The sequence below is a fragment of the Nanorana parkeri genome, unplaced genomic scaffold (assembly GCF_000935625.1).
Source record: "Nanorana parkeri isolate BGI_ZX_2015 unplaced genomic scaffold, ASM93562v1 scaffold188, whole genome shotgun sequence".
Taxonomy (NCBI): domain Eukaryota; kingdom Metazoa; phylum Chordata; class Amphibia; order Anura; family Dicroglossidae; genus Nanorana; species Nanorana parkeri.
In genome coordinates this window covers 1,632,941-1,644,343 of record NW_017306456.1, presented here as the reverse complement: position 1 = coordinate 1,644,343, position 11,403 = coordinate 1,632,941, and the positions used below count along the sequence as shown (strand labels likewise).

The following is an 11,403-nucleotide window of genomic DNA, read 5'->3' as shown; positions in this document are numbered from 1 at the left end:
AAACGGCCCTCCTGTGGCGGGGGGGGGGGGGGACCACACACTCGGGTTCTTAAAATGTTTGTCCCTGTAAATGTATCAGTGTAAGAGAAGTGAACATCTGTACGATCAGACTCATCTCCTTGCGGAATAGTATTGAACAGACAACGCATCCAAAGTTACACTTATGATAGATGCCGGAGAGTTTAATGACAGATTTTTATATGACTCTGCTGGCAAGGCCTGCACATAAGCCACGCTCATTTCCACCCTCCCTGTTGAAGTCTTCATACTGTGAAGAACAAAACAGGAGGAGTGGGAAAACCCCACGATAGGCAGGAATGCCCACACCTCCAAGAGGAACAGGAACATTCACCTCCAACTGCAACAGGAACGCCCACACCCTAAAGATGGAAAGGAATGCCCACACCTCCAAGAGGAACAGGAACAGGAACATTCACCTCCAACTGGAACAGGAACGCCCACACCCTAAAGATGGACAGGAACATCCACACCTCCAAGGTAGCTACAACCCCCATACTTCCAAAAGGAAAAGGAACAGCCACACCCTAAAGATGGACAGAACACTCACACCTCCAAGGAGAACAGGAAGACCCACACCCTAAAGATGGACAGGAAATTATATCCACACTTTACAAGGTAGATAGAACACCCAAACATCCAAGGAGAACAGGAAGACCCACACCCTAATGATGAACAGGAACATCCACACCTCCAAGATATATAGAACAGCCACACCTCTAAGGGGAACAGGAACACCCACATGTCCAAGGTGAACAGGAAGACCCACACCTTAAAGATGGACAGAAACATCCATACCTCTAAGGTGGATACAACACCCAAGGTGAACCAGAATACCAACACTCTAACGATGGAAAAGAACACCCACATCTCCAAGGTGAACAGAAATACCCACACCCTAAAGATGGACAGGGAGATCCACGCCCCCGAGGTAGATAGAACATCCGCATCTCCAAGGTGAACAGGAACACCCACACCCTAAAGATCGAAAGGAATAAGGAACACTCACACTTCCAAGGTGAACAGAAACACCCACACCTCCAAAAGGAAAAGGAATACCTACACTTCCAAGTTTAACAGAATCACCTAACACCTTAAAGGTGAACATGAATACCTACACCTCCAAGGTGAACAGATACACCCACATCTCTGAGGTGAACAGAAACACCTATACCTGCACGATGAACAGGAACACCCACACCTCCAAAGTGAGCAAGAACACCCACACCTCCAAAGTGAACAAGAACACCCACACCTCCAAGGTGAACAGGAGCATCTCAAAGGTGAACAGGAACACCTAAAACTCCAAGATGAACAGTAGCAACTACACCTCTAAGATGAATTGGGATACCTACACTTTCAAGGTGAACAAGAACATCCATACCCTCAAAATGCTCAAAACGATGTATTGAGATACTTTGCCTATTTCATTTTGACTTGGGTAGACACTCAAAAGGGCAGATCCAGCTGCAGATTCAAACCTTACTGGTTATTATTAGATAATACCAGTTGATAGTGGGTGACAAACTTTTAAAAGTGACAAAAATGTATACCGTGAGACCAACCATGGGCAGTGCAGTGACCACAAGCAAAATGATGAATTTTGAGCATGGGAAGAGGTCATTGATACGCAGGGAGATTGTCCAGAATAGAATATGTTGCCATCACACCTTACTCCATCAAATTCCAGTTTAGTATAGTGTATTGAAAATTACAGCGGAGGGCAACTAAACTAATTAGGGGAATGGAGGACCAGAGCTATGAGACAAGGCTCATAAATTTAAACATGTTCACGTTGGAAGTAAGGAGATTAAGGGGGGATATGATTTTCATGTACAAGATGTTCAATGGCGACAGCAACATTGGCAACAAACTCTTTAAGATTAACTCTGTTACAAAAACTAGAGGCCACCACCTAAAATTGGTGGGAAACAAATTCCAGCACAAGGGACGAAGGGGGTTCTTCACGGTAAGAGCGGTTAGGGTCTGGAACTCACTGCCATCGGCAGTGATTTCCGCCAGGAGTGTGGAATTGTTCAAGGAACTCTTGGATGATTTCCTGAGGGACCGTAATATACAGGGGTACAAGTACTCCTAAGATAGAGGTGATGCGCTGACCTATATTGGTTGGACTTGATGGACTTATGTCTTTATTCAACCCCAAATACTATGTAACTATGTAACAATGCAATGTTTTGGAGTCACGTAGGATCCCTTCACCAAGACGTGTGATGGACATGCCTTTTATGAAGAGGTTCTACGTGATTCTCAAATGATAAACCTGAATTTCAGTCTGCTATAATAATAACCTGGACTTTATTTGATGGAATAAGGCATACTGGCAGAATATCTTATTCATGTTTGTCACAGTGCCAGTAGATGGTTACTACAGCACCCAACTGGGGAGGTTGGATGGTAACAGTGTGAGAAGGGAATATGCTCATCCACATGAGCCACATAATTATCTCTGTCAAAGTTGGGAAGCATCACAGGAGGTAGTGGAAGTTCTGAGACTCTTGCATATAGAGGGTCCCATCGTTCTTGGTAAGACCATCCTAAGTAATCCCCTACACTGCTTTCCAGTCCATTCAGAAAAATTAAGAACAGAATTGCTCATGGTTAGTTAGAATGTAATGTACAACCTCTATGATTCTTGCTAGGCTCAACACTTTTTGGTTCATGATTGGAATGAAAGAAGATCTTGAACAGTTGGATGCCTTAATGACCTTTTCAGGGATGTTTAACCAAACCATTGGGAGATGGTCCTCTGAATCTGTTGCTTTTAAAGTAATTTGTTTTCACCCTTTCCCTTACAAGCCATTGTGTGGGGGTTGGGGTGGAAGATTAACTCTTTGCTACACTACATGAAGGGGTGCAGGGGTTAAGAGGGCATTGTGCGGCAGCCTTGGCTCAGAGCGGTCCTGACTCCTGGGTGTGCCGCCCAGGCCCCACGTCAGCCTCCTGCAGTTCATTGCCAGGTTATCTCTGGGGAGGAAAACGCTCCCTGTTTACAGGAAATGCAGCACAAGGGGTCTGCGGCGCGGTGGGAAAGGCGTGTGCAGTAACAAGGACGCTGATTGCTGGTAACCCCTGCTTTGCCATGGTGCTAACATGTAGGCCAGTTTTTATTCTCAAAAGGTTGGGAGGTGTGTGCATTCACATGCAGTTAATGTTGTGTTGTGTACTGCCTTGCAGTTAGCATTGGTTGGGTATGCTGCCAAGTTAGCATTGGTTTGGTGTACTCTCAAGAAGTAAACATCGATTGGGTTTGTTCCCATAAAGTTTTAATTGGTTAGGTGTACTCCCATGAAGTTAAAGTTGATTGGGTGTACATTCATAAAGTTACCATTGGTGGGTATACTCTTATGATGTTAGCATTGGTTGGGTGTTTTCTCATGAAGATTGCTTGGTTGGGTAAACTCTTGTGATGTTAGGATTTGTTGGGTGTATTCTCATGATTTCAGGATTGGTTTGGTGTATTCTCATGACATTAGCATGGGTTGGGTTAACACATAGGATGTTAGCATTGGTTGGGTATAGGCTCATGAAGTTAGCATTGGTTTAGTATACTCTTGTGAAGTTAGTATTAGTTGGGTGTATTCTCATTAAGTTATCATTGGTTGAGTGTATTCTCATGAAGTTAGTATTGGTTGGGTATACTCTCATGAAGTTAGTATTGGTTGAGTGTACTCTTATGACATTAAAATTGCTTGGGTGTACTCTCATGAAGTTAGTATTGGTTGGGTGTACTCTCATGAAGTTAGTATTGGCTGGATGTACTCTTATGAAGTTAGTATTGGTTGGATGTACTCTCATGAAGTTAGTATTGGTTGGGTGTACTCTCATAAAGTTAGTATTGGTTGGGTGTACTCTCATGAAGTTAGTATTGGTTGGGTGTATTCTCATGAAGTTTGCACTGTTTGGGTATACTCTCATGAACGTAACATTGCTTGGGTGTACTCTTGTGACGTTAGTATTGGTTGGGTGTACTCTCATGAAGTTTGTATTGGTTGGGTGTACTCTCATGAAGTTAGTATTGGTTGGGTGTACTCTTGTGACGTTAGTATTGGTTGGGTGTACTCTTGTGACGTTAGTATTGGTTGGGTGTACTCTTGTGACGTTAGTATTGGTTGGGTGTACTCTTGTGACGTTAGTATTGGTTGGGTGTACTCTTGTGACGTTAGTATTGGTTGGGTGTACTCTTGTGACGTTAGTATTGGTTGGGTGTACTCTTGTGACGTTAGTATTGGTTGGGTGTACTCTTGTGACGTTAGTATTGGTTGGGTGTACTCTTGTGACGTTAGTATTGGTTGGGTGTACTCTTGTGACGTTAGTATTGGTTGGGTGTACTCTTGTGACGTTAGTATTGGTTGGGTGTACTCTTGTGACGTTAGTATTGGTTGGGTGTACTCTTGTGACGTTAGTATTGGTTGGGTGTACTCTTGTGACGTTAGTATTGGTTGGGTGTACTCTTGTGACGTTAGTATTGGTTGGGTGTACTCTTGTGACGTTAGTATTGGTTGGGTGTACTCTTGTGACGTTAGTATTGGTTGGGTGTACTCTTGTGACGTTAGTATTGGTTGGGTGTACTCTTGTGACGTTAGTATTGGTTGGGTGTACTCTTGTGACGTTAGTATTGGTTGGGTGTACTCTTGTGACGTTAGTATTGGTTGGGTGTACTCTTGTGACGTTAGTATTGGTTGGGTGTACTCTTGTGACGTTAGTATTGGTTGGGTGTACTCTTGTGACGTTAGTATTGGTTGGGTGTACTCTTGTGACGTTAGTATTGGTTGGGTGTACTCTTGTGACGTTAGTATTGGTTGGGTGTACTCTTGTGACGTTAGTATTGGTTGGGTGTACTCTTGTGACGTTAGTATTGGTTGGGTGTACTCTTGTGACGTTAGTATTGGTTGGGTGTACTCTTGTGACGTTAGTATTGGTTGGGTGTACTCTTGTGACGTTAGTATTGGTTGGGTGTACTCTTGTGACGTTAGTATTGGTTGGGTGTACTCTTGTGACGTTAGTATTGGTTGGGTGTACTCTTGTGACGTTAGTATTGGTTGGGTGTACTCTTGTGACGTTAGTATTGGTTGGGTGTACTCTTGTGACGTTAGTATTGGTTGGGTGTACTCTTGTGACGTTAGTATTGGTTGGGTGTACTCTTGTGACGTTAGTATTGGTTGGGTGTACTCTTGTGACGTTAGTATTGGTTGGGTGTACTCTCATGAAGTTAGTATTGGTTTAGTATACTCTCGTCAAGTTAGTATTGGTTGGGTGTACTCTCATGAAGTTAGCATTGGTTTAGTATACTCTCGTGAAGTTAGTATTGGTTGGGTGTACTCTCATGAAGTTAGCATTGGTTTTGTATACTCTCGTGAAGTTAGTATTGGTTGGGTGTACTCTCATGAAGTTAGCATTGGTTTAGTATACTCCAGTGAAGTTGGTATTGGTTGGGTTACTTTCATTCAGATGAAGCATGAGAACCATAACGATGAACTTCTCTTATTCACTCCCTTTTGTTTTGCTAAATATCCAATCACAATAGTTGTGTACTTGTTATAGCTGCTCGATAAGTGAAAAAAATGGTCAATTCTGCCAGAAATCTTGTAGTCCGTTCATGTGCTGTAGTCTCATCTCTTAGCATTGTCCCCAGCTGTCTCTGTGGGCTACAAAACACCTCCACTTATGCTGCATCGATGAATAGAAGAGCAGGTAAGCTGTAGTCCTAACACACTTCCTGTCCTAGAGTGACAATGCTGCCCCTCCTTAGATACAGTACAACAGTCAGCGTTGTCACCCTAGGACAGGAAGTGTGTTACTGGCAGAACAGAGAGAATAAATGAAAACAATCCTGAATAAAGAAAACTAATGCAGCCACCACATCTAAGGACGGCCAAGCTGCCATATATGACATTTTTGATCTCGGGTTCAGATGCTCTTTAATGCTGGTCCAGTGTACTCACATACAGTTAGTGTCGGTCCACTGGTATGAAGCGATCGCTCAGCTGATGAGCTGGCTCTCTCTGGTGGGCTATCCGTTTGTCTTGTGGCTCCCTTGGTAGTTGCCCATCTTCATTCAGCCCCCCAGCTGCAATCTGCTCTCACTCAGCCATGACATTACAACAAACGGAAGAATCATCCGAGGATTAAACCATCCATAGAGACCCCCAGCTCCAGGCTTCTTCTGTGTTTTACCGGCTGGAAATGTAACAGCTCAGCTTTATCCGACACTTCAGCAGCAGAATCACCTCTGGATCTATTATTAACCCCTTGCTGTACAGCTTATCAGAGTAGTGGAAAATGTATAAAACTAAGGGGTGTATATATTAATAGTTTGCAAAGCCATTCTCTCTTTAAATCTCTGCGAATGTTCATTCTGTGTTAACACAGGCAAAGACGAATGTTGTTAGTATATGTTCTTTTCAGGTCAAATGTAATGTAATATAATAACAAATTAAGGCCACTAGATGGAGCTGAGAATCATATTTCCTGTGCTCCTCAGTTCCATCTAGTGGCCATAATGCTGTATTACATTATGTTACATTTGATCTAAAAAGGAAATATACGAAGAATGTTCGTTTTTTGGACCCGGCATCCCAGGCTTTGTTAGCATGCAAGCTGTCTAAATTGGGGTCTACTGCAGCTTTGCAATGCCAGATAAGAACCAGCAAGTGTTCCTCTGCTGTTCTCCAACTTTGGCTCAGAGTCAGAGGCGTAACTAGAACCTTCAGGGCCCGATGCAAGAAACCATGAAGACCCCCCCCACGGCACCGCATGGTTAACAGGAAGGCTGCCGAGGTCCCCAGCAAGCGTGGGACCTCAGGCAGCCGCTGGTTTAAAATGTTAGTGCCGGTGTTCTGTCAGGAACGCCAACCCAGTATCTGTGTTTATGTACAGATGCATTGCTGGGACTTGTAGTCCTACATAGTTGGTGCTATTCTGCATTGCTGTATAATCATCATACAGCAATGCAGATTACCACCAGCTATGCTGGACTACAAGTCCAGCAACACACACACTCTCTCTCTCTCTTCCCAGCACTCCCTCCCACTCCAAACTTACCTTGGCTCTTCTGCAGGCCCATGGCCCTCTTCCTTGCCTCGGTGGCCAGGGGGCGGAGCTAAGATGAGAAGGTCCTATTAGGTCCGCCCCTAAGAGGCGGGGTCAGCTCATTCTCCGGGACCAGTGACAGCCTCTCCAGCCCTTTCGCACAGCCGCCCGTACATGCTGCGGGTGGCTGTGTGGCAGGGAAGTAGCGGCACGATCGCGGGGGGGCCCTCTGCTTCCTTGCTGGGCCCCCCCCAAGTGGCGGAACGCCAGGGCCTGGTCGCAATTGCGACTGCTGCGACCCTGGTAGTTCTGCCAGTGCTCAGAGTGAACATTCCAGATTCGTTGACTTGTGTATATTGATATGCTGATCTTTTCTTAGAGTTCTGGGCTTGGCCAGAGATCTCTAGATGGGACCATAGAGCACAGTCCGCTGGTCCCAACCCAGAGATCCTGCAGAGATTAATAGCTTGGAAACTTTACAAGGGAACAAATCCTAATGTGTCGCAATGTAGTGCAACCAGGGCTGTCCCCTTAATGAGGCATCTTGAGACGATTGCCTCAGGCGGCATCTCATTGGGTCGCGCACTTTCTAGCCAGAGCGTCCCAAGTTCCGAGTAGCTCTTAGCAGCCTGTGACGCTCTGGTTGGTGTCACGTCCAGCTCATTGACATCACTGGTTGCCAGGAGCTGAGCAGGACACTCTGGCTGGAATCCCGCCCAGCTCCTGGCAACCAGCGATGTCAGTGAGCTGGACAGGACACCGGAGAGAGATGGTGGTAACATGCACCACTAGCACCCACTACCCACCAGCGCACCCCTGTAACCCTGCCCCTTGTAAAGTGCACCACAACCACCAACCCACTTCCTGCCCCCCAGCCTCATCTGGCAAAAAGGTGTGGGGACACCTGCAACATTGAATCCTTGTAACAAGGTAAAAGGCTGCAGCAGGGGCCGATCTGTGGTAGATATTTGTGCCCAAGCACCAGGATTTACACGATTGCGTCATCTCTGAGCCGGCATCTCAGTCCAGGAAGTAGATGGTGACCCTGGAGGATGGCTGAACAAAGATGGTGCCGTCCTTCTAGAGAGATGAAAGTAGTCACTCGCACTCCATGATATTAAAGTCAATGCTGTTTATTGACTGAGATAACACACATCTCCTTATCGACGTTTCGAGACCATGCGGCCCCGTCCTCTGACTTTGACTCTCCGTTTGCCTGAGGACGGGGCCGCATGGTCATCTTAGGGTAACGCTAGTTTGTGTCCTCCCGTTACCCTAAGGAGAACTATGGGGAAAAGCCCTGACCCCACAGTTCTCCTTTAAGTCCTTCTAGAGAGAACAGCAGATGAAGGCATTGTCAGGGGGAGCACTGTGATCAATGTGAGAGGTAATAAATACCTGGAAGAGTTACACTGATATATTCCTGAGCATGCATGTGTTTAATATACGAAACAATGTATCTAGTGCCAGACTGACATGCGTGTTGATTGTTCCCGTCCATCATGTACATTGCCAGTGATAAAGTCTTTATCTTCCCTGTATGAAGAATTCAGGTAATAACCCCCCTCCCTTAGCGCAGTCCCAGGAAATGTCTCCTAATTGGACGGCGTTTTTTTTTTTCCCCATTGCTTGTTTCTATATCAGTCTGCGCCCTGGGGATGCAATATTCACCGTCCCCTCAATAATAACATTATAGATTACCGCCCGGGCCAGCAATAACCCCTCGCTGTGAAACTGCCTCCCTTACATCATTAGTATTTATTGTCATGGCTTCCATGGCAGGCCGCGGCGCTCCCTCAGAATTATGATCGGCACTCGCGCGGTCAGAATTCGCCCGACGATCTTCCGTGATGAGGGTTTAATTGCCTCGCCACGAGCGCCAGCCACACCATGCCGCTGCCCCGGTGTGCGCTTATTGGATCACGTGACCTGCCTCTCAGCGTCGTTCCCGCCTGCTCGCCGCATACAGCAGCTGCTTAAAATATGTTTTCTCAGTGTGGCCCCCGTCCGCCGGCTTCATTAACAAGATTTAGTTTCCAAACTAAAAAACGAGCGCGATGATAACGACGTGCCCACCGCGACGCAACTGTAGTGTGCGGCGGTTCTAAAACTGGGCTTTTGCGGAAAGACTCGCCAGGCAAGCTAACCTGTCATCGGCTGTCTGATTTTAAATAAACGCACAATAGGAAAAACGTTACGGATTGAAAAGGGTTAACGTATAAGTGCGGCCAATCGCTCATCTCCTATGTCGGCTTCAACATAGAATAAAATTCCAAAGTCATGAGTAAAAATAATCCCTGGTGATCCTGCCATGAGGGTCCTTGTTCAGGCACTTCCTGTTATAAGTTGACAACACCCTGCCCCAGTGGCGTCACAAGGGTGGTGCCGGGTGGTGCGGCCCGCACCCGGGTGTCATCATTGCAGGGGGGACACCAAAATGACTGACAGTCCTTTTGGTGTCACTCCCCTCTAAAAAGTCGGGCACTCGGTCATGGACTGAGAGCCCGACAGTGTCAGGAGAGAGGAGGGGACCCGGACCTTATATAAGGTTAATAATAATAATATAATTATTAGGTTTAGTTGTGAAGTGTAATGTGTTCATCAGATTTATCATTTTGTCTTGCTGCTTGCAGTGCCTACACCGAACCATACAAAGTGTGCCCCATTCCTATGGGAAACGCAGAGGACGTCACCTCCGACGAAGAGCAGAAGAGTTCTGAAGATGAAGAGAGCAGCTCGGGAGGAAATGGAGGAGTGCAAAAGGTAATTTAAATTTTTTATTTTTACATGTCAAAGGATTCCCAAAACACGACGGGTTAACTCAAGAGACAGCAGCTTGCTTTACAGCTCCCTCTGTGTGATTGAAACTTCAGACTCTTCAGCTCCTCAGCTTGACTGGCTCTGGCCTGCTCCTTTCATTCATTGGATTTTATTTCATTCAATCATGGCAGCTCAACATCACATGTGGCCAGTCGGCATGAAAATACAGTCCGTCTAAGAACGCCCACTGCTCCAGTCTGACATCCACCCATCAAGGCATACTGATATTTCCATAACTCCTCCCAAGAGCCAGCCCACAACTTGCATCAGGGCTGAGGACTTTTAAGAGGAGCCCTCGGCTGAGGTGAACGATTGCCCAGGGCCTTTAGGGTGTTGCAGCTCTTACCAGCTCACCTCGGCTGAGGTGAGCGACTACCCAGGGCCTTTAGGGCAGGGCTAGCAAACCTCCGGCCCTCCAGCTACAAATCCCATGAGGCATTGCAAGATTCTCACAGCCACAGACATGACTCCCGAAGAGATATGCATCATGGGATATGTAGTTTCACCACAGCTGGAGGGCCTGAGGTTTGCTACCCCTGCTTTAGGGGCTTGCAGCCCTGACCAGCTCACCTCAGCAGAGTGCTGTGATGTTTTCAGGAAGCTATGTACAACACCCCGCCGTCCCCTCCCACCAGCCATGATCTGTCTGCACTGCATAGAGAAACATAAATTGATGACATCACAGGGACTAAAATAAAGTATGTCATGAAAAGATGTCTATATGGCCAGTTGGCGAGTTAGGTATATGTCCTTGGGGTTAGGGTGAGCCCTAACCCTAAGGGCAACATGGCTCCATCTCTTCCGATAGCAAAGCCAGGTCTGCCAGTAGCTCCAAATGATGCGTATCTGTCATTTCACATGCCAGCTAGGGTTGCCACATTTTCTTCAAGAGAAACCCGAACACTCTAGCGACGCGCGGACATTTTTTGGGGGAGAATGAGTCGCGGCTTATTAATATGTAAAAAGCGCCACCCATTCATATGTAAATATCACAGTTGAGACTATTTCCAGCGTGGGGCCGGTAGCCCCTATCTTAATTTTGGTTGCCCCTGTCTGCCTGACATCTTGTGTCAGTGTTTCTGCTGCCATGAAACCCGGACACAGCATTCAAAACCTGGACTGTCCGGGTGAATCCTGGACAGGTGGCAACCCTAATGCCAGCTGTGCCCCTCCCTTCCCCCTTTTCAATGCATTTTGCCAAAATTGACATTGCGTTGATTTTTGACGGAATTTAGAGGAAATGTAAAATTTCTCGATCTCCCTCATCCAGCAATGAAGCTTCTACTCCATTGACTTCCCTCTGTCAGCGTCCGTCCTTCATCCTCTGCTCTTTCGTGCCTCATAACTTACCATGTACCGTGGGAAATCGTCGCAGTGCTGTCTGGCAGTCTCTCCGTGTCCAGCCATGAATAATAGATGGCTGCTATCACACCGTCTGCTTACGCCGAGCTGCCAGCCATCCTTCACACGCGCTGTCACAATGTTATTTTATTACAGAGGCCGAGTCAGCACTCC

At 46.5% G+C, this 11,403-nt stretch overlaps 1 protein-coding gene across 1 annotated transcript in view; it reads left to right on the top strand.

Moving 5' to 3' along the window:
• FGD5 (FYVE, RhoGEF and PH domain containing 5) overlaps positions 1-11,403 on the top strand; it is a 116,699-nt gene that overhangs the window by 24,568 nt on the left and 80,728 nt on the right. The window contains exon 3 of the mRNA XM_018555248.1: positions 9,702-9,831. Coding sequence (XP_018410750.1) covers positions 9,702-9,831 — 130 coding nt within the window. The remainder of the gene's footprint in view (positions 1-9,701; positions 9,832-11,403) is intronic.